The 23,286-nt window shown below is 48.4% G+C and overlaps 1 protein-coding gene, 1 long non-coding RNA gene and 3 gene segments (V, D, J or C); 1 reads left to right on the top strand and 4 right to left on the bottom strand.

The window, feature by feature from the left end:
* The window catches only part of LOC127031398 (uncharacterized), a 414,252-nt gene that overhangs the window by 51,794 nt on the left and 339,172 nt on the right, over positions 1-23,286 (bottom strand). The window lies entirely within an intron of this gene.
* The window catches only part of LOC127031428 (uncharacterized), a 298,017-nt gene that overhangs the window by 27,007 nt on the left and 247,724 nt on the right, over positions 1-23,286 (top strand). The gene's annotated exons all lie outside the window — the stretch shown is intronic.
* Positions 1-23,286, bottom strand: part of LOC127031404 (T cell receptor alpha variable 38-1-like) — a 255,799-nt gene that overhangs the window by 106,117 nt on the left and 126,396 nt on the right.
* LOC127031421 (T cell receptor alpha variable 27-like) overlaps positions 17,982-23,286 on the bottom strand; it is a 73,800-nt gene continuing 68,495 nt past the window's right edge. The window contains 1 exon segment of the V gene segment in view: positions 17,982-18,375. Within this exon segment, the coding sequence occupies positions 18,278-18,375 (98 nt within the window).
* LOC127031427 (T cell receptor alpha variable 10-like) lies at positions 21,113-22,109 on the bottom strand. The segment is given in 2 exon segments: positions 21,113-21,456; positions 21,849-22,109. Coding segments are annotated over 2 exon segments (333 nt in total).

Here is a 23,286-nt window from a genome sequence, read left to right as displayed (position 1 = left end):
GACGGAACCTATATCCCTATCTTGGTGCTGGACCACCTTACCAACCAGTACATAAGCCACAAGGGGTACTTCTCCATGGTATTGCAAGCACTGGTGGATCGACATCAACTTGGGATGGCCAGGAAAGGTGCATGATGCTTGCATCTTTAAGAACTCTGGGCTGTTTGATCAGCTGCAATAAGGGACTTACTTCCCAGACCATAAAATTAATGTTGGGGACGTTGAAATGACAATAGTTATCCTTGGAGACACAGCCTACCCCTTGCTCCCATGGCTCATGAAGCCATACACAGGCAGCCTGGACAGTAGTACGGAGCAGTTCAAGAATAGGTTGAGAAAGTGCAGAATGGTGGTAGAATGTGCCTTTGGACATTTAAAAGTGTGCTGGCACAGTTTGCTGACTAGGTTAGACCAGGGATGCCCAAAGGATTCCGGGGGCCTGGGGCCGTCAGCGGCAGGCGGCTCCGGTGGACCTCCCGCAGGCTTGCCTGTGGAGGGTCCGCTGGTCCCGCGGCTCTGGTGGAGCATCCGCAAGCGTGCCTGCAGGAGGTCCACCAGAGCCGCGGGACCAGCGGACCCTCCGCAGCCACGCCTGCGGGAGGTCCACCGGAGCTGTGGGACTGGCAAGCGGCAGGGCACCCCCCGCGTGGCGAAATGTCTAGAGCCGGCCCTGTTTGGCAGCGGGGGAGCCCTTCCGTTCCGGGATCCGCCGCCAAAGTGCCCCGAAGACCCACGGTGGGGGCCCCCCGTTGACGAATTACCGCCAAAGCGGGACCCAACGCCGAAGTGCAGCCCATTCTTCGGCAGTAATTCAGCGGCGGGGGGCCCCTGCTGCGGGTCTTCGGGGCACTTCGGCGGCGGGTCCCGGAATGGAAGGGCCCCAAGCTGCCGAATTACCACTGAAGACCAGGTTGCACTTCGGCGGCAGGTCCCGCTTCGGCGGTAATTCGCTGGCAGGGGGTCCTTCCGCCCTGGAGTGGAAGGACCCCCTGCTGGTGAAGACTGGGAGTGGAAGAAGCTCTAGGACTCAGCCCCACAAGAGTTTTATGGGCCTCCCGGAGCGAGTGAAGGACCCTACTCCAGGGGCCCCGAAAAACTCTCGTGGGGGCCCCTGCGGAGCCTGGGGCAAATTGCCCCTCTTGCCCCGCCCCCGGGCAGCCCTGGGTTAGACCTCAGTGCAACCAATATTCCCATTGTTATTGCTGCTTGCTGTGTGCTCCATAATATCTATGAGAATAAGGGGGAGACATTTATGGTGGGGTGGGAGGTTGAGGCAAATCGCTTGGTTGCCTATTTTGAACAGCCAGACACCACGGCGATTAGAAGAGCACAGGTAGGCGAACTGTGCATCAGAGAGGTTTTGAAAACCAGTTTCATGACTGTTCAGGCTATCATGTGACAGTGTTTCTCCTTCATGCAAATCCAGACCCTTTGTTGATTTTAACTCCCTGTAAGCCAACCATCCTCCCGCCTTTGATCACAGCTGGCAAAGGAAATAAAGTCACTATTGTTTTGAAATCATTCATTCTTTCTTTATTAATTGAAAAAAAAGGAGATAACTGATAAGGTATCCCGGATGGGGCAGCGTGGGGTGGTGGAGGAGGGACGGACAAGGCCACATTGCTTATTGTAGCCACACTACAAATCAAAACCGCTTGAATGACAGTCTTCTGTTGCTTGGGCCATCCTCTGTAGTGGAGTGGCTGGGTGCCCGGAGCCTCTTTCCCTTGTGTTCTTGGGCATCTGGGTGAGGAGAATATGGAACTTGGGGAGGAGGGCAGGAGGTCGTACAATGGATGCAGTGGTGGTATGTGCTCTTGTTGGCTTTCCTATGGCTCCAACAGACACCTGAGCATGTCCGCTTGCTCTCTCATTAACCTCAGCATTGCATCCTGCCTCTTCTCATTATGGTCACTTAATGCTTTCCTGGACTCAGCCACTGAATGCTTCCATGCATTCAGCTGTGCCCTTTCAGTTCAGGAGGACTGCATGACCTCGGAAAACATGTCATCATGAGTGCTTTTTTTGTTTTGTTTTTTTGCCTTCTAGTCGGCGATAACCTCAGGGACAGAGATGATAGGAAGAGCATAGGCACAATTTGCATCTGCAGGTGGATAAAAAGGGAGAGTAAAATTTAAGATGATACATTTCTGAGAACAAAAGGGTGACTCTTTTACAGTGAATCAAGCAATTTACAGCAGACAGCACATGTGCGTTAGGTACAAGGTCGCATTTTGCCTTTTATATTGAGTGCCTTTTGGTATGGTGACACATCACACACAGTTGGGCAACAGAATTTGGTTTCCAGGCAGCCATGGTAAGCCAAAGGGTACGTGAGTTTGGCTTCTAACGCCTTGATAACATGTGGGAAAGTTTTCAAACTGCAGTACCCTCCTTTCCCATAGCAAGGAATCCCAGTTGGGTTTCACTTTTAAAAGGAGGGGCTGCAGTTTTCAGGTGGATGTGCAGCCACACCTTCCCCCACCCCTGAGTGACTATTTGGGATGATCTCTTTTAGCCAAGTGTGATTGTCATGATATAATTTCCCACTCTGAACCTTAGCATCCAAAAGATGGGGTACCAGCATGAATTCCTCTAAGCTTAATTACCAGTTTAGAACCTGTAGCGCTGCCACCAACCAGGAATTCCAGTGCCTGGTACACTCTGGTCCCCCCAAAACCTTGCCTGGGGACCCCCAAGACCCAGACCCTCTGGATCTTAACACAAGAAAAGTAAACCCTTTCCCCCACCATTGCCTCTTCCAGGCTTCCCCTCCCTGGGTTACCCTGGAAGATCACTGTGATTCAAACTCCTTGAATCTTAAACAGAGAGGAAAATGCACCTTCCCCCCTTTCTTTTCTCTCCCCCTCCCAGATTATCCCTGAGAGAGAAAGTAATCCTGACACAGAGAGAAATTAGCCTCTCTCTCCCCCTTCCCTCCTTTCTCTCCACCAATTCCCTGGTGAATCCAGACCCCGTCCCCTGGGGTCTCACACCAGAATACAAAAAGAATCAGGGTCTTAAACAAGAAAAACTTTTAATTAAAGAGAGAAAAACAGTAAAAATTATCTTTGTAAATTTAAAATGGAACAGGTACAGGGTCTTTCAGCTATAGACACTGGGAATACCCTCCCAGCCTAAGTATACAAGTACAATTTTAAATCTTTTCAGCAAAATACCAATTTGAACTCCTTCCAGCCAAATACACATTTGAACTCCTCCTAGCCAAATACATATCTGCAAATAAAGAAAACAAACATAAGCCTAACTCGCTTTATCTACCTAGTACTCACTATTCCGAACTTGTAAGAGCCTGTATCAGAGACTGGAGAGAAACCTGGTTGCACGTCTGGTCCCCCTGAACCACCAGAGTGAACAACAGCCAAAAACTAACAGCACACACAAAAACTTCCCTCCCTCAAGATTTGAAAGTATCCTGTCCTCTGATTGGTCCTCTGGTCAGGTGACAGCCAGGCTCACAGATCTTGTTAACCCTTTACAGGCAAAAGAGATATGAAGCACTTCTTACTTATCTGTTTATGACAGTGATGGAGTAGGAACTGTCTGTGTGGGGGATGGGAGAGCAGGGGGTGACTTTAGGTGAGGGACAGGACCTGAGCCTGTAACCTGAGCCAGGCATGGGGGAGGGGGGAAAAACACCTTTGCCCGGAAAGCTGGACAAAGGAGGGAGCCTGCTAGAGAGGGTTTGGGCAGTTTCGGTTTTGGGCTGGGTAGTGGAATTCAGGGAATCCCAAGCTGGGATCCAGGCACCCTGAACCCCCAGAAGGACCAGATCGAGGGGTCCTGGTTGTGCCTACAAGCTCTGCTGTAGACTGCGTTCCTGTTGTCCAATAAACCTTCTGTTTACTGGCTGGCTGAAAGTCACTGTGAGTCCCAGGAAGAGGGGTGCAGGGCCTGACTTCCCCATACTCCGTGACACCAAGCACAAACAGCCCAGCATGAATGGGGTCCTTTTCCTGTTCCCTTACAAAAATTCCCCTATTTCAACCAGGTGACCATGAATGTTATCACTCTACTGAAGCTAACACAGAAAAATATAGACCAAATGTTGCTTGAATGTGACCAAAACCCAGAACCCTTTGCTTCCATGCTTTGTGCTGCAATGATTCCAGAATAATTGCTACTGGCTTGGTGTGGTAAAGTGTCCTAGCATGGAGGATAAAATAAGGCAGCCCTGCCCAGAAACCTTCTGCAAAGGCTTTCAGATACCTCCAGGAGAGCTTCTTGGAGATGTCTCTGGAGGATTCCTGCTCCATCCCCAGACGTGTGAACAGACCTTTCCAGAGCTGTACTGGCCATGAATGCATCCCAGTTCTTTAGGCAAAGCAAACATTAAACACTACTGCTTTTAAACCCTGTACTGTAGTTACAAATGTGCACTTACCAGAGGGGCCTTCTCCGCCTTCACAGTTGGGGATCCCGCCTTGCGAGGGTATTGGTTCCAGAGTGATGAAAAGGCCCTGGCTGCCCGGGAGAATGGATTCACTGCTTGCCTGCTGCTAATGACCCTTTGGAACACATTGGCATAAAATATATAAGTGATATCAACAGTTTACCAGACCAACTCTGGACTTTAGTGTCCAGGATATGGGTACTAGCCTAAAGTCCTCTAAGCTTAATTACCAGCTTAGATTCTGTAGCACTGCCACCAATCAGGAATTCCAGGGCCTGATACCCTCTGGTCCCCCCAAACCTTTCCCTGGGGACCCCCAAGACCCAGATTCCTTGACTCTCACAACAAAGGGGAATAAACCATTTCCCTCCCCCCTCCTTTCTTCCTCCCAGCTCTTTCCCATCCTGGGTACACTAGGAGACCACCGTGATTCAACTCCTTGAATTACCACCCCAAGAGGAATGTTACCTTCCCCCTCCCTTCTTCCCCGGAGAGAGATACAGAGATAAATGCAGAGAGCAGATTATTCTTCCCTCCTCTCTTTCCTTTCTCTCACCAATTCCCTGGTGAGTGCAGACTCCCTTCCCTGGAGTCTTACAAAAGATAACCAAAAAAAATCAATTAGATTTTTAAAAAAAAGGAAAACTTTAATAAAGAAGGAAAAACATAAAAACTGTCTCTGTAATCGAGATGGTAAATATACAAGGTTTTTACAGCTTATAGACAATAGAAAGAAGCTTTTTCCAGCAGAAACACAATTTAAGCTACTTCCAGCAAGTACACATCTGCAAATAAAGAAAAACAATTTAAAAGACTATAACCACCTATTTACTTACTCACTATTCTGAATAGATAAGAGACTGCAGCAGGGAGATTGGCAGAAACCTGGTTGCACCTCTAGTCCCATCCAGGACCCAGAGAGAACAACACACAAACCCAAAACCCACAAACAAAGGCTTCTCTTCACCTAGATTTGAAAATATCTTGTTTCCTGATTGGTCCTCTGGTCAGGTGTTTGGGTCCCTGTTTGTTAACCCTTTACCGGTAAAAGAGACATTAACCCTTAACTATCTGTTTATGAGAGAGGGTATTGGTTCCAGAGTGATGAAAAGGCCCTGGCTGCCCGAGAGAATGGATTCACTGCTTGCCTGCTGCTAATGACCCTTTGGAACTCATTGGCATAAAATATATAAGTGATGATAAACAGTTTAGCAGGCCTTTACAAAAAAAGTGAGATGATTTTATGGACAAATTCAAGAGTTTCCCTAATGAAGACTTAAAAATTGAAAGACAGATAAACTTTCCAATCTCAGACAAACTGATATTTGTCCAGGTTTAGGGAGAGAAACACCCCTATCAGAGATAATCCCATAACAACTGCCCATTGGAAGGTATCTTATCATTTCCGCTGATACCGCTGGTAGTAGATAGTCAAAGAGCGAACACTGAACTGGATGGCCCTCTGTCCTGATCCAGTGTGGTAAATCCAGTGTTCCTATCTTCCCAATTTCCAACTTATTCCATTTTTGAAGTCTTCACATAGGAGATGCCAGGGGAGTTGCAGGAGGAATGAATTGCAATTCATTCACAATGTCACCTAATTTAATGGGTCAGAGCCTCCGCTGTTGCGAACTGGAGTAGCTCAGCTGTTTCCTCTGAAGTGCACTGCTTCAAAACAAATGAGAAATGGGACCATTTTTCAGTGGAGCTATCGCCAGTTAAAACCAACTTGGGCTCTGCCCCATCAGTCCAGGGGAGATAGGCAGGCAAATTTCCAACACTAGGAATCTGTCACATTCACTCCACAGTTGCCATACAAATGTATATCATTTGGTAAGCTAGGCCACAACAATCTGTGTCCCATCATCTTCCCCCAGTGGGTTTTTCTGCAGCGACCCTGCTGTGTGCGATCTCTGTGTCACTCATGCCACAGTAGTAGACAGCAGAGTCGCTCAGTTCACTCAAGGTTTTCTTTAGGTGGAAGCTCTCCTGTTTCTCGGGTGTGGCACAGAATCCTCGCCTGCTCTTTCTCTCCTCATAATCCGATGTTTCATACTGTGTCAGAAAGAGGCGAGGGGCTTCATTTGAGTACTGCTCGTACCACCAGAGCGTGGGAATCGGGGTGTTGTCATAGGTGCATTTCAGCAGCACTGGTTCCCCTTGGGATACAGTCACTCTGTCATCAGCTTGTGTCACTGACTCTCCATTAGGCCTTTCTGGAAAAAAATAGAAGTTTATGTAGAGACACGGATGGCTCTTGGCTTGAACTTGCAATGTTTGTCTGTCTCCCAAGCTTTCAGATGCTGGAGGGAGGGGAAGATTTATAAACAAATAGTTACAAAAAGAAAGTAGGACTAACTCCACATTGCCTGGAACAGGATGAAACTGCATTTCAGTTATGGCCATTTACACCAGATGCCATCTGACCCCATACAGAGCTGAAATGGCCCAGACACGCTACTCACCCAGAATTGGAAGTAGTGTAAGAACAGACACCCAGGGGAAGAACATATTTCAGGGATGAAGTGGGATTGAACCTTCTCCCCAGTCCCCACAGCCCAAGAAGGAAGCTTCTTCCTCTCCTTCTGCAGTTGTGAGGAGGAGCTGGGAGGAGCAGGTTTTACTAAGGGAGATGATGCCTTAAATACATAGGCTGCTTTTTTTTTAATGGCTCTGGTCTCCTGTGCTGAATGACTGTGGTGCTAACCACGAAGGCAGCCCGGTGCTGTCCCCGCACTCTGCTCTCTGACTGCTGCACGGAGCTGGAGGGGAAGGGGGAGGAGAAATTGCGGGGGATCCGAGACCACGCTAAACAGCGGGGCTCTGAACTGCCAGCCCGAGACAGCGCTGCCTGGGAGGCGAGTCGGTGATAAAACAGCGGCCCCTTGTGGGGAAAGTGGAGGAAGTTTTGCTAAGGTGCCCAGTAATTTTTCTTACTTTCACTCCAGTTGGACTATTCTGTGATCGATTATTGCAAAATCTGGCTGACGTCATGGGAAAGGAATTCGGGTCAATCCCGCAGCTGGAGTAAAACAGTGTAGTTCCTGGAAAGAAGGCACAAAACGATTGTTTGCTCTTGCTTTCAAGGTGGGAGCAGAGAGTGATGACATGTACCCAAAACCACCTGCCACAAGGTTTTTTTCCCCATCAGGCATTGGGAGCTTAACCCAGAATTCCAATGGGTAACAGGGACTGTGGGATAGCTACCCACAATGCACCACTGCCTGAGTCGATGCTACCCAAGGTATTAAGGACTCACTCTACCGACCTAATGCACTTACTGGGGACATGCATTATCGACTGTATAAAATCTGTTGTTAAAGATCAGCTTCTATAAAATTGACCTAATTTGTAGTGTAGACATGCCCTATAAGTGAGCGTGCCAGGATAAATAAACCTTGGGACGTTATTAGAGATTTTAAACATAAACTTTCCGAATTTACTTTAAAAGGACTTTAAAATATGGAAGGTGAAATAAATCCTTCTTCAAGACATAAATCAATAGAGATAATTACACAGAGCTTGGGGAAAACCTCCTATAAGAGAAGTTACTTCATAACTACCCACTCTAGAGCGCCTTTCACCTTCCTGTGAAGTAGCTGGTAGTAACTATAGTCAGAAAGAAAATACTGTGCTAGACGGCTGTCTGGTCTGCTCCACACCTGTAATTTCAGTATTTTTACCTTTCCCGACTTCACTTCAATTTCTGGATCACTACATTTCTGAAACCAGCAAAACCTTCCACAACAGACACAAGGGCGGTTATGAGAGGTAGAAATTGTTGAAACATTAAACGAGATTTATATTGTTTTCTCTAGGAATGTGGAACATTTCAATTTTTGAGAGACCCCAATGTCCTATTTTAATGGCTCAGATCCTCAGCTGATAGGAACCAGTGCAGCTCAGCTGACTCCTGTGCAATTCCTCACTGATTTTAAACATTTTGAGGAACTGGATCATTTGCTTCCTCTGAGCTCCACCCAATCCCAGCAGTCTGGGATCTGGCCCATTGACTCCTGTGTAGCTCTGCACATTTACACCCTGGGGATGGGATTCACTGACTCCACCGGCGCTGTGCAAAGTCTGTTCCTCTGGGGCTCTAACACACACATCCTTAGTGCCGCCTCTTCTTCCCCCAGCGGGTTTCTGTGCAGCGACTCTGCTGGGCGCAATCACTGTGTCGCTCATGGCGCAGTAATAGACGGCGGAGTCGCGCAGTTCACTGGAGTTTTTCTTCAGGTGGAAGGTCTTCCCCTGTTTGTCGGGTGTGGCGGAGAACCCGCGCCGGCTCCTTCTCTCCTCCTCATCCAATGCTTCATGTTGTGTCAGCAAGAGGCGAGGGGCTTCATTTGCGTGTTGCTCGTACCACCAGAGCGTGAGACTAGTATAGGAAGTATCATAGTCATAGATGCATTTCAGCAGCACTGGTTCCCCTTGGGACACAGTCACTCGGTCATCAGGTTGTGTCACGGACTCTCCATTAGCCCCTCCTGGAAAAAAAAATAATAACGTGCTGATATCGAGCTGTACACGGCTCTTGGCTTGAACTCGCAATGTTTATCTCCCAAGCATCTAGAGACTGAAGGGGGGGGGAAGGTTTATAAACAAATGGTTACAAAAAGAAAGTAGGGCTAACTCTGCATCGCCTGGAACAGGATGTAACCGCATTTCTGTTTTGGCCATTTACACCAGATGCCACCTGGCCTGGCCCCATACAGAGCTGAAATGCTGCAGATACGCTACTCACCCAGAATCGGAAGTAGTGTAAGAACGGACACCCAGGAGCGGAACATATTTCAGGGATAAAGTGGGATAAAAACTTCTCCCCACAGCCCAAGAACGAAGTTTCTTCCTCTCTTTCCCCAGCTGTGAGGAGGCGCTGGGAGGGGGAGATTTTACTCAGGGAGGAGATGCCTTAATACATACACAGCTCCTTGCTTACTGGCTCTGGTCTCCTCTGCTGAGCGACTGTGGTGCTAACCACGCAGGCAGTCCGGTACTGCCCCGCACTCGGCTCTCTGGCTGCTGCACAGAGCTGGAGGGGATGGGGGAGGAGAAATTGCGGGGGATCCGAGATCACGTTGAACAGCGGGGCTCTGAACTGCCAGCCCCAGACAGCGCTGCCTGACAGGAGAGTCCGTGATAAAACAGCGGCCTCTTGTGGGGAAAGTGGGGGACATTTTCTCTAAATCGCTCTCGAGTCGGATTTTGGCATGTTTAAAAGCTGCACAATCTGCCTGATATTATGGGGAACGAATTCGGGTCAATTCCGCATCTGGAATAAAGGAGTGTAGCTCCCCCGGGATGAATTGAGCTACACCAAACCCCTGTATAGCTAGCTAAACTGTACTGAAGAACTGGGAAGAAAAGATTATAGTCTGAAAGTGCAGGAAAGATTCACAATCAAATGTCACACAGGGCACAGACGTGGCTGCACTATTCCTGTCTTTTTAGGCCAGTTTTTACACGTTTTGTATGCTGCTAAATCTCATACACTTTCTCTATCATCTAGCCCCGTTTAGAACTGTCGAAAGGCATGTGTGCATTGACAGATGTTTTGGCTTCATTCTTCATACATGTCCCAGCTATTTCCATCTTATTCCCAAATTTATCCAGAAAATAAGGAGTTGTTCAGCTATCTGGTAAATCTCATCATTTGCTGTAAATCTATTCCATTTAATACCTAATAGTTTCCTGCTGTATTGCCTTTTGAAAGCATTTCATGTCTGTTTGTAACTGTGTGGATGTCCAGCTTTCACATTGACAGGTTTAAGTGGAATAACATTTGAGTTGAAGGTTGGTCGATTGGTCTGTAAGTGGTAGATGTTCGTTGAACAAATCTTATATAATCTGGTAAATGTTACATGGAAATTCATTATCAAGTAAGCCGATGAGCCTTTGGAACTCACTGCCGCCAGATATACCAATGAGGGCAGCAGCGTGGCAGGATAAATAAACCTTGGGACATTATTAGAGATTTCTGAAAAAACCTTTCAGAATGTATTTTAAAAGGATTTTAAAATTTGGAAGGTGAAGAAAATTCTTCAAGACATAAATCTACATATAATTTCAAATGGCTAGGGAGGAACATCCTATAAGGGAAGTTACCTCATAACTACCCACTCTGGAGCACCTTTCACCTTCCTCTGTAGCAGCTGGTAGTAACTACAGTCAGAAAGCAAATACTGTGCTTGATGGCTGTCTGGTCTGCTCCACACCTGTAATTCCAATATTTCTACCTTTCCTGACGTCACTTCAATTTCTGGATCACTGCATTTCTGAAACCAGCAAGACCGTCACACAATAGAGACACGAGCAGTTATGGGAGGCAGAAACTGTTAAATTCTGTTTCCTCTAGGAATGTGGAATATTTCAACTTTGTAGAGACCCCAATGTCCTAATGTAGTGGCTCAGATCCTCAGATGATATGAACCAGTGCAGCTCAGCTGACACCTATGCAGTTTCTCACTGATCGAAAACATTTGAGGAACTGGATCTTTTACTTCCATGAAGTCCCAAGAGTTTGGGATCAGGCCCATTGACTCCAATGGTACTGTGCATATTCCCACACCCTGGGGATGGGATTCACTGACTCCAATGGCCCTGTGCAAAGTCTATTCCTCTGGGGACCTAATCCACACATCTTTCGTGCTGCTTCCTCTTTCCCCAGAGGGTTTTTGTGCAACGACCCTGCTGGTTGCAAAGTGGCCATGTCTACACAGGCAAATTAAAGTGCTCTAACTCGCTGGCTCACCAGTATGAAAAAAACATATCCTGAGTTGTCATAAACATACAGCTAAGGGTGGCCTAAAATCCCTCCTTTACTTGTAAAGGGTTAAGAAACTCAGATAACCTGGTTGGCACCAGACCAAAAGGACCAATAAGGGGAGAAGATACTTTCATATCTGCGGGGAAAGGTTTTTGTTTTGTTCTCTTTGGGTGTCCTCTCAGAGCCAGAGAGGGACCAGGGGCAGGGAAAACATCTCTTAAAACTCTGCCTGAAATAAGATCTAGGATTACAAAACTGTAAGTAAAGCAAGGAAAGGCATTAGATTATGTTTTGTTTTAGCTTGTGAATTTTCCCTTTCCTAGAGGGAGGTGTATTCCTGGTTTGTTTGTTTGTTTGTTTGTTTGTTTGTTTGTTTGTTTGTTTGTTTGTTTTTGTTTGTTTTGGGTGGTTTTTTTGTAACTTTAAAGTTTTGCCTAGAGAAAAATTCTGTTTTAAATCTGATTACCCTGTAAAATTACCTTCCATTCTGATTTTACAAAAGTTCTTCTTTATTTTTTCTTTATAATAAAGTTCTGCTTTTTAAGAATGTGATTGGTTTTTAGTGTCCTAAAAACCCAAGGGTCTGGTCTGTGCTCACCTGGTTTACCTAGTTGGTTGCTAGATTATTCTCAAACCTCCCCGGGAAAGGGGGTGAAGGGGCTTGGAGGGATATTTTAGGGGAACAGGAACTCCAAGTAGTCCTTTCCCTTAAATCTTTGTCTAGCTCACTTGGTGGTGGAAGCAATACCATCCAAGGGCAAGAAGGGATTTGTGCCTTGGGGAAATTTTAACCTAAGCTGGTAGAAATAAGCTTAGGGGGGTTTTCATGCAGGTCTCCACATTTGTACCCCAGAGTTCAGAGTGGGGAGGGAACCCTGACATGAGTGCAGCAAGTTTGACTGCTTTAAAGCGCTATGCTGGAGGTGGAACTTTCTAGTGTAGACTTAGGCTACGTCTACACTTGCAGATGTAGAGTGCTGGGGGTTAAAGCAGTCCTCAGAGACAGCAGCAGGGAAAGTGCTGTGGTGTGTTCACACTGACAGCTGCCTGCACAATAGTGTGAACACACTTGCGGCACTTGCAGTGCCATTTAGAACAGTGCACTCTGAGCAGTTATCCCACAAAGCACCTCTTCCTCTTCTGCTGCTGAGGTTGTTGAAAATAGCAATTCCAGTCCTAAAAACCACTGGGAAGCATTTCTTGCTCAATTTTATCCTACTGTTTCTACAGCAAATTACAGTATATTTGATTTGGAAGAAATGAAGTAACAGCTGCCCAGATTGAGCTTCAGCACTCCTGAATTTTGAGGGTGTTCAAATCTGGAAGGCAGGTACTAGATTCCCTGTCTGAATATTAGCTAAATCTGGAAAGGAAAAGTCAATTTCTGCTTCTATGGCTCAGAAATGGAAATCCTCCTACATGCCTGGTACTGTATCTAAAGCTGCCCAGCTGCAGTAAAGCCTCCTTTCCCTTACTTTTCATTTTAAATTCTAATGGGATCCACATACCTCCCTTGCTAGGCTTCAGACAGAGAGGAGCACTGTCAATTTAGTCCACCCAATCCTTCTTTGAGGGCTGCATGGCGAGGTCACACCAGTATCCCTAAGCCAGTCTGGGGATGTCTTCCAACGGGGATATCTGGGCCAAAGCCTTCTACTCCTTGGGCACACTTGTTCCCCATTCACAGTGCCACCCGCTCTAACAGTGAGCTCTCCATTCACAGCAAGCTGCAGCATGAGGTTTCAGCTACCATACTCCCTCCCCCTCCCTTTCCTGTTGAAAGCGGCCAAGGGAATGCTGGGAAATGTAGTTCTTTCCCTGCTCCAGGGCTGACTCTATAGGCAGGGAGCTAATTAAGGAACTACAGCTCCCAGGGCCCCCTGTTGGTTCTCAGCTCCCAGGCTGGATCCCTGCCAGCTGCTTCTTTGCTGGTGCCTAGAGCCAGCCCTGATGTTGATGCAAGTTTGCAGGGCCATTAATTGCATCCTGCTCAGAAGAACCGTGACTCTGGGTAACATGCATGACATTGTGGCTGTGTAGCAGGGTGGTTACCTACTCCAGCCCTGAAAGGGTTAAAACCAGCCATGGGAGAGGGCTGGAGGGATGGGAGAACAGTCCAGGCTGAGTGGGAAGCAGGCTTAGCTGGGGCCAGGACCCAATCAGGGCCCAGCTGGCCCTATAGAGGCTTGAGCCAGGAGCTCAAGCAAACAGTGTCTCTCTGCATTCAGAGAGAGAAGGGCCTGGCTCCAGGGAGCTTAATCGAGTGCCTAGAGTGGATCAGGGCTGGGGAAAAGCCAAGGGAGCTGGGGAGCTCCGGCCTAGGAAAGCCCCAGGCTGCGGCCTAGGGTAAGGCCAACGGGGCACTTGGATTGCAGAAGGCAGCTCATGGGTAGGCAGAGGCAGAAGGTCCAGACTCCCCTTGCCTGCGATGAGTGGCTGATACACTGCAGTCTGCCCCAGTGAACGGGGGCTAAGTAGTGACTGGCAGTAGCCAAGACTGAGGTGAGGTGGGGATAGGAGATGGGGGTACCCGTGGGAGGGGAGACCCTGAGATTGGGGGTTACTGCCAGAGGGGCAGCACCCCAGAGAAAAGGGGCACTGGGGTCCTGGGAAGGACACAGGGCCAGTAGTAAGGCAGATTACACTGCTGTACAGCCAAAATGCTTCTGAAATAAATGTAGTCAAACTTTACTAATTCTGGGTCACTGAGAACGAAAATGATGCTTAAAATTGTTAATTGTCTCTAGTTTTCTACCCAAGAGTAAGGCAGAGCTGTTGGGCTCCAGACTACAGCAGTGGAATCTCCTGGCAGGTCATGTTAGGGTTTCCATGTTCCATGACCGTCAAGAGGATCTTGTCCCATTCTTCTTCATGGAAGGTGATCTTGTAGCCTGCAACAACATCGATGTGTGATGGCAGCCCTCAACATTGTTCGCGATCCAGATGAGTGGAGACTGTTCATTGAATCATCGAAGACGAGTCTTAAAGCTGTTTTGCTGCATAATGGCAATGTTTTGCCATCAATTCCAGTTGGTCATGCAGTCCATATGAAGGAAACCTATGACAACATGAAATAACTTTTGAGGTGCATAAACTATGACCAACATCAGTGGCAGCTTTGTGGCGATTTGAAGGTTGTTGCTCTCTTGCTTGGTCTGCAGACTGGATACACAAAGTACTGCTGTTTTCTCTGCGAATGGGGTAGTTGTGCAAGAGATTCCCACTACATCAAGAAAGATTGGCCACTCCGACAGTCACTGGAGCCTGGGAGGAAAAGTGTTCAGCATCCATCACTTGTTGAATCAAGGAAGATTTTGTTACCACCCTTACACATCAAGCTGGGTCTGATGAATAACTTTGTCAAGGCCATTGACACAACACAAGCAGCTTTCAAGTACCTCCGTGGAAAATTTCCAAGGTTAAGTGAAGCTAAGATAAAGGAAGGTGTCTTTGTTGGTCCTCAGATTCGTGAACTTCTTCGAGATGATGCATTTGACCATGTACTGCGTGGCAAGGAAAAGACGGCATGGAAAGCCTTCCAGTTAGTGGCAATAAATTTTCTCGGAAACAACAAGGCAGACAACTACAGGTTGTTGGTGGAAAACCTCCTCAAGGCATACAAAAGCCTTGGTTGCAACATGTCACTAAAGATACATTTTTTGCACTCTCATCTAGATTTTTTTCCACCGAACTGCGGAGCAGTGAGCGACGAGCACGGCAAGCGATTTCACCAGGACATTGCAACAATGGAGAAACGCTATCAGGGCAAATGGAGCCCATCAATGCTTGCAGACTATTGCTGGACAGTGACAAGAGATGCTCCATTTAATGAATACAAGAGACAAGCCAAGAAGCGCCGAGTAGACACTGAATAGGACTAAACTATGTACATAGTAGTTTTCTGCCTTTTGTTTCATAATAAATTTTATTTATATAACCCTTTTGCTGATTTTTAAAGTGTTACATAAACAGGACAGGTGAAATATTCTCATGTAAAGCAACCATAAACACATGAAAAGACCTAGGCTTACAATTTATGATTAAAACTCTACTATCTACACAATATACATAGACATAAAATGTAAAAACTTAAATAACTTAGAAACAGTAGCCAATCAGTTGTTTTAATTGTCATATTTGAATTCAGCACATCAAAATACATAATAAATATCACATTTTATCTCTGAAGCAGACGACTTCTCAAAAATTGTAGACCAGTGTTACCAGCCTGCAGAGGGCGCTCTGATGGCTGGAGCGCTAATTCCCGACAGAGATCAACAGGATTCGCTGCAGCAGTGACTCCCACATTGCTGAAGGCTGGCTTTGCACAAATGAGTTTCCCTAACTGCAGAGGAGCAGTAGATGGGACGCATATTCCAATTCTGGCACCAGCCCACCTAGCCTCCGAGTACATTAATTGGAAGGGGTATTTATGGTTCTCCAGGCACTTGTGGATCACTGTGGGCATTTCGTTGATATTAATGCAGACTGGCCCAGAAAGGTGCATGACACACGCATATTTTGGAACACTGGCCTGTTCAGGAAGCTACAAGCTGGGACTTTTTTTCCCAGACCAGAAGATCACCATAGGGGAAGTCAAAATGCCCATTGTGATCCTTGGAGACCCCACTTACCCTTTAATGCTGTGGCTCATGAAACCCTACACAGGGAGCCTTGACAGCAGCAAGGAGAGGTTCAACAACAGACTGAGTCAGTGCAGAATGACTGTGGAGTGTGCTTTTGGCCATTTTAAGGGCTACTGGTGCTCTCTGCATGGGAAGCTGGACTTGGCCGATGACTGCATCCCTGTGTGGTTATATCCACATGCTGTACTCTCCATAACATTTGTGAAGGGAAGGGTGAAAGATTCACTCAGGCATGGAACTCAGAGATTCAACATCTGGAGGCTGACTTTGAACAGGCAGAGAGCAAGGCTATTAGAGGGGCCCAGCACCGGGCTGCAAGGATTAGGGATGCCTTGAGGGAGCAATTTGAGGCTAAAAGTCACCAGTAATGTCTGGCGCCCTGCACTAGAGTGAAATGCAGTGCTTCCACTGTTAGTAGTAATCTGTGTGTGCTACACTGACTTGCACTGCCTATTGCTTTCCTGAGCTAAGGTATCTTTTACTTAATGCAATAATAAAGAATAATTTCAAAGCCAAAAAATCCATTTATTTAAAAGAAAATTAATTTATTGAACAGAAACGCAACTTCTTGGGAAACAAAAAGGGCAACATGGTGCGGAATGGTATAATCACAGATTTGCGTATGTCCTTTTATCGTACTCAGCCTTCCTGTCTGGAGTGCTGTGCAATGAGTGCTGCACTTCAGGATGGTTATACTGCATGGTGATGGGAGCTGAGTGCAGTGGGTAAGGGTCACAGTTTTCAGGGCTGAGTGGTGAAGCTACAGGTGTTGGAGACAGCTGGTGGAAATAAGAACCCGAATGCTGGGGAAAGTGGGTTGGAGGCAGGGCCAGCTCTAGGCACCAGCAAACCAAGCAGGTGCTTGGGGCGGCACATTTTCAGGGGCGGCATTCCAGCCCCATTTTTTATTTTTTTTTTGCTTCTGGTGGCAAAAGCCTCGAGCTGGCCCTGGCAGCAGCAGTGCCTCGTGTGCAGGGGGGGCACCCTGGGGCTGCTGCAGTTCATGCCACAGGGAAGCAGTGCCCCTACCTTGTGGCTGGGCCAGGCAGGCTCTGAGTGGGGGACACTCAGGCTGGGGGCCACCCCATGGGGCACACAGAGCCACCTGCAGATGCTGCAGGGCGGCTGCCCCCCAGCACAGCAGCTGGGCTGGGCAAAGCTGCCTGAGCTGCCCAGGGACTGTGGCAGGGCAGCCAGAAGCAGCAGTAGCAGCGGGGCCATAGATGGTGGGGTGCTGCCATGCAGAGCCTGCATTCTGCTCTCCGGGGCTCCGCTTCCTCTGGGGCTACCATGCCCCGGCTCCTCAGCCCCCTGCCGGGGCAGTTCCCCAGCTCTGCCCTCCTGGGTCCCAGCCAGTCCCGGAGGCGGGAGCCCTGGCTGGAGGGACCCTGGGCTGAGGCGTGGCCTGAGAGCCCCGCTGCTTACCCCGACCCTGCCAGCGCCAGACCAGCCGGCGGCGAGGGGTGGGGTGACCAGATGTCCCGATTTTATAGGGACAGTCTCAATTTTTGGGTCTTTTTCTTATATAGGCTCCTATTACCCCCCACCCCCTGTCCTGATTTTTTATACTTGCTGTCTGGTCACTCTAACGAGGGCAGAGCAGGCAGAGTCAGCACTGGTGGGGGGAGCCCACGGCTGGGGTGGCAGGGGGTGCGGGTAGGGGAGGGGTGAGATCCCAGGGCTCAGGTGGGGGGGTAGCCAAAAATTGTTTTGCTTGGGGCGGCAAAAAACCTAGAGCTGACCTTGCTGATAGCTGCCTTTCTGCTGCGCTGCTAAAAAGTCTGGCAGGGTCCGGGACTGGAGGGGGTTGGCATGAGGGATAAGGGAGGAGGTGGAGAGAAAAATCTGGATTTATAGACCAACCAGACAGAGCTCTCAGTTCTGGAGCGCCCCCTCCCGGGCTCTTGTCTGAACTGCACTGGGACACGGGGGAGCAGAAAACTTTGTTCTGGCTTTCGAGGAGGGAGGGGAGTTAGCTTTGTTTGTTTCTTGTTGCTAATCAAACGTGGATGACCATATAGCTTTGAAGCCAAGAGATATTTTGCATTCGGGTCCCTTAAGGGAAGATGGTTTCCCAATGGTTATGTTTGGTAATGAACTTTCCTTGAGAAAGTATCCTGCAGAAAGAAAAGAAAATGCATTCGTGTCTCGGATTTCTTGTACTCTAGTCACCACAATGAACACATGTGGAGTGACTCTGGATTTATGCTGATCTTCACACAGTTGTCCCATGATCTGAAGACCTGGGTTCCAGTCCCCTGGTCCTCACGTTGTGGCCCCGTTGACTCCACTACAGCTGTTTTCATTTATAACGGCTGAGGATCTGTCCCCTTGGCTGCCATGGAATTATGCTACTTTAAGCCATCTGGGGAACTGCCGTTCCATCTCCTCCCCTAAACTGCCTGTCAGAGGATGAGAGTTTTTGCCCTGAGACCAGCTCTGCCTGTGTCACTGTGCATCCACCGCACAGAGGTAGCTGCCTGAGTCCCCCAGCTGGGAGTCGGTGATGTGCAGGGAGCTGCGTTTCCCACTTTCCAGGCGCTCGCCTATGAACCGCCCCACAGTGGCATTCTCATTAGAGCTCGCGGTCAGCAGGTGGGTCGGCCCTTGCCCAGGGAGCTGCTGGTACCAGTAGAAGGTTCGGTAAGTGCTGGTGAAAGAGCAGAACATGGTGGAGACCTTCCCTTCCCCAGTATCCAGCGACTCAGGGCTCTGAACCACTTGGGCTTCGCAGCAGAAGACTGGAGGGAAAGGAAATAATAGCAGCTAAAATAAATATTATGAGAGTGTTACATTAACTCTTTATCTATGGATCTCTCTATTCAGCCTTCCCTCTCCAGCCTCCATCCATCACTCTATTGTTTTATCCCCAGTTTCTATATCTACTTGTCCATACAGGTAGATATAGATCTTGCCATGAGCATCTATTTTTTCTTCTCTGTACTCTCCCTGAATCTTAAAAAAACAGGACAAGGAATGCTAACAAAGAACTTCAAAGGAATATTACTGTTCAAATAGATCAGAGGTTGATATTCCCCATTGGCAGACCCTTCTCTCCTGATGGGTGCAGTCAGGGCCGGCTTCAACAATTTCACCGCCCCAAGCACGGCAGCACGCCGCGGGGGGCGCTCTGCCGGTCGCCGGTCCCGCGGCTTCTGTGGACCTCCCGCAGGCGTTTCTCCGGACGGTCCGCTGGTCCCGCGGCTCCCGTGGAGCTGCCAGGCGTGTCTGCAGCCTGCCGCCCCAAACAGGCGCTGGGCGAGCTATGGCCTGGAGCCGGCCCTTGGTCCAGTACCTCATAAATAGCGTAATGGAGATCGATCTATCTGTTTAGTTACCTATCTCTCTATAATATCTTGCCTCTCACTGACTTTTAAGAGTCTGTATCTTTTTACCCTTTAGAGGGAGAAAATATTTGTTTCACTCACAGAGAAACGCAAAGCTGAGGAGAAGGCTCCACAGAGCAGCTCCTCTCCCCGAGCCCATGGCGAGCTCCGTTTCTTCTCTGCCTGGCAGAGGAATATTCCGAGCAGAGTCAATCCGTGGAAGGTCTGCAGGGAGGAGACCGGCGGAAACGAGAATTCTCCCTCCCCTCAGGTTACCCCCTTCTCAGGGGAAGGATTCTCCGCCTACAGAGGCTGCTGTGTCATTGTCTGCCCCGGGGCGGAACAGCAGCTCGGTGACCTGGGCTGGGCTGGGTCCAGCCCCGACCTCAGGCTGTGGGAATGAACCAGGGTTCGCAGGGGAGGTGGCGAGCACTCTAGCGCCGTCTGCTGGCCTGGCACAGAAGCGGGAGATGAATAAATTCTCTGCTTCAGGGGAATCCCAGCTGAAAGATCAGGAGAATGACACAGACTCATACACAGTTTCATACTCCATTGACTCCGACGAACATGCACCGATTTACACCTGCTGGGGATTTGGCTCTATTTACTCCAATGGACCACTGCCAATTTACAAGAGCTGAGGATCTGTTCCCTTGAAAACTCAGAGAATTGGTAAGACCCCCTGGTAAGCAAATCTATAAGGAAAAATAGAGCAGGAGAGTTGGCAGCTTTTCTAGAGCGATATTATTATGGGCACAAGAGCAAACTATCCCAATGCATAGGAAAGTTGGGAAGTATGGCCAGGAATCGTGGCCAGTGGGGATCTGCGGGGGTGGAGTCTGCATGCCAGGGCAGCAGCATGGGCCACACAGAGCCACCTGTTCCTCCACTCACACACACACACCAAACGAGAGCTGCTCCAGGTAAGCGCTCTTCACTCCAACCCCCTACCCCAACCCTGAGCCCTCTCCCAGCCCCTAATTCCCTCCCAGACCCTGCACCCCAAGACCAAGCCCGCTCTCGCACCCCAGCTCCCTCCTAGACCCCGCACTCCCAACCCAACGGCCTGCTCTGAGCCCCCTTCCACACTCCAAACCCTTTAGCCCCAGACTGGAGCCTCCTCCTGTGTCCCAAAGGCCTCATCCCAAGCCCCACCCTGGAGCCTGCACCCCCAGTTGGAGCCCTCACCCCCTCCCGCATCCACCCTCCTGAGTCAGTCTCCTCCCACACACTGACTCATTTTCGTCCTACCCTGGAGCCTAGGGGCCCCACAAAATCTAATAGCCCCAGGCCCTGGAAGGAGTACTGCAGAAAAGGATCTAGGGATTGTAGTAGATCACAAACTATATGTTAGTCAGCAATGTAATATTGTTGCAAAGAAAGTGAACATAATTTTGTGACTGGAGTATTGCAACCAGTTTAGGGCACCAGACTTCAGGAAAAATGTGGGAAAAGCACAAGAGGCAGAAACAAAGGTTATTAAAGGTCTAGAACACATATCTATGAGGGAAAAGAGAAAAATGCATGTTTCATCTGGAGAAGAGAAGGAGGGGAGACATGATAACAGTCTTCAAGTAGGTAAAAGTTTGTTTTAAAGAAGAAAGTGATAAATTGTTCTCCTTAACCACTGAGGACAGGACAAGAAGTAATGAGCTTAAATTGCAGCAAGGGAGATTTAGTTTAGATGTTAGGAAAAGCTTCCTGACAGGGTTGTTAAGCATTGGAATAAATTGCCTATGGAAGTTGTGGAATCGCCATCATTGACGGTTTTTAAGACCAGGTTAGACAGTGTCAGAAGATGGTCTGATAATAGTTACTCCTGATTCAGTGCAGAAGCCTGAACTATATAATCTATCAGTGTCCATTTCTACATTTCTATGATTCTGTCATTGACTTCCATGGAGTAATGTTGTGCTTTGCACCATCCAGGGATCCGTCCCTGCATCTCCTGCCCTAAACTGTCTCTTAGAAGGTGAGAGTTTTTGCACAGATCCCAGTACAGCCTGTGTCACTGTGCTCTCACAGCACAGAGGTAGCTGCCTGAGTCCCCCAACTGGGAGTCGGTGATGTGCAGGGAGCTGCGTTTCCCATCTTCCAGGGGCTGCCCCATGAACCGCTGCTCGGTAGCGTTCTCCTGAGGGCTGACGGACAGCAGGTAGGTCAGGCCTCGCCCTTGGAGCTGCTGGTACCAGTGGAAGGTTTGGTACTTGCTGGTGAAAGCACAGGACATGGTGGAGACCTTCCCTTCCCCAGTAACCAGCAACTGTGGGCTCTGATCCACCTGGGCTTCGGAGCAGGAGACTGGAGGGAAACAAAAGAACAGTTGTAATGTAGGCGAGAGTGTGTTACTTTGCCTGTCTACCTATCTGACCATTCTTCCCTCTGAAGCACCCTTCCGTCCATCCATTGTCCCATGCACTTTCTCTCTCTCTCTACCTAGAATCTTCCCCGGTCTTGAAAAGGGGTGACAAATGCTAACAAAGAACCCCAGGGCAATATGACTCTTTAAACAGATCAGAGACAGAGTTGGGTCCCATTGGTAGCCCCCTCTTTCCCATATATAGGTGCTGTAACTCTGAATCAAACAGAGCTGTGAACTGAGTTAAATATGTCTCCAGCCGTTCTTAGTTCAATGTTCTACAAGAGAAGCAGCTGGCTTAGAAGAGCCCAGCGTGTTCTGAGCAGAAACTTACAGTACAAAGGAAGAAAGACCCAGGAGAAATGCAGTCTCATGATTCTCGGGGCGAGGTGAATTTCTGACACCTGTAGCAACCTGGCACTGAGATGCAGTGGGTGCCTGGCTCATCTCTGCCTGCTTTTATTTTTCTTCTCAGACACAGCATGTGACACACACACCAGCCTAGGATCCTGTAACTGCCGCCGCTTGCTCCTGCAGAAGCTCAACTGCGTTCTCGGAGCTGTACACACCCAGCGTGGACAAAGGCACCTGGCATGAGGGGATTCCTTGGTGATATCTAAGCAGCTGCTGCCAAGGTGTGGCAGGAGAGCTCAGTAGCTATAGCACTAACCAAGACCTGGGTTCGAGTCCTTCCTCTGCCACAGATATTCTGGGTGGCTTTGTCAAATCTCTGAGGGCCACGTTTTTAAAGGGTGGCCCAGTGGGGTTTTGCAAACACACCCAGGGCCCCTAACACCCATTGATTTCAAAGGGTGTTTGGCACCGAGGCACTTGTGAAAAATCCCACAAGTACCTAAAGCCTTTAAAAATCTGCCCCTCTGTTCCTCAGATCCCCAACCATAAAATGAGGATAACAGCACTTTCCCACCTCACACGGGTGTTGTGTGGACAAATAAAGTGATGGCTGTGAGGTGGGTAGACACTGTGGTAATATGGACACAAAAATTCCCAGTGCAGGCAGTGTTAGGCTGGAATGGTCAGAGATTTCTGAGGGAGCTTGTAGCCCAATTTCCCTTGAATTTCACTGGGAGCTGAGAACCTAATTCCCTTGGGCTCTCATGAAAATATTTTAAAAAGCGTTTTTGTCCCATCCCGCCCCCCGACCCAGTGCCTGCAGTATCTCAGCACCACACAGATATGAATGGATTTAGCCTGGGATTTTTCACAGGAACCAAAGGGAGTTAGTAACCCATGTCCTGTTGAATTTCAGTGATTTTTGGCCACCTAGCCTCGCAAAGGCACATTTCGTGATTTTTGTGAAATTAAAGAGTCTAGCAATGGTTGTTCGGAGTCAGATGAAACAAGGGGGCAGATTTTCAAATATGTATGATATCAAGAAGGCCAGAAATGACCAGGTTGCGTGTGTGTGTGTGTGAGAGAGAAAGAGAGAGAGTGTGCTTGTTGGATGCCAGACTTTGAGAAAGTGTATCTGTGCTTGATCTGCATGTGAGCAGGTTTGGGATGTGTGCTAGTGTGCATGTGTGTCACTTTATGATGTGTGAGTGAGAGAATTTCAAGGTTGTGTGTGAGTGATTGTGTGGGTGTTTGATGTATGTAAGAGCAGCATTGGTATATATGTTATTGTGGGTGTGTGTGACTTGTTTGTGCATGTGAATTGTGAGTTCATTTATGTAGAAATGTGTGTGTGAGAGAGAAAAAGACAGACAGAGAGGAAAGAGAGTAACTTTGTGAGTGTGTGTGACAGAAATTTT

Source organism: Gopherus flavomarginatus, chromosome 11 (assembly GCF_025201925.1).
Source record: "Gopherus flavomarginatus isolate rGopFla2 chromosome 11, rGopFla2.mat.asm, whole genome shotgun sequence".
Taxonomy (NCBI): domain Eukaryota; kingdom Metazoa; phylum Chordata; order Testudines; family Testudinidae; genus Gopherus; species Gopherus flavomarginatus.
This window is presented reverse-complemented; position numbering and strand designations above follow the sequence as displayed.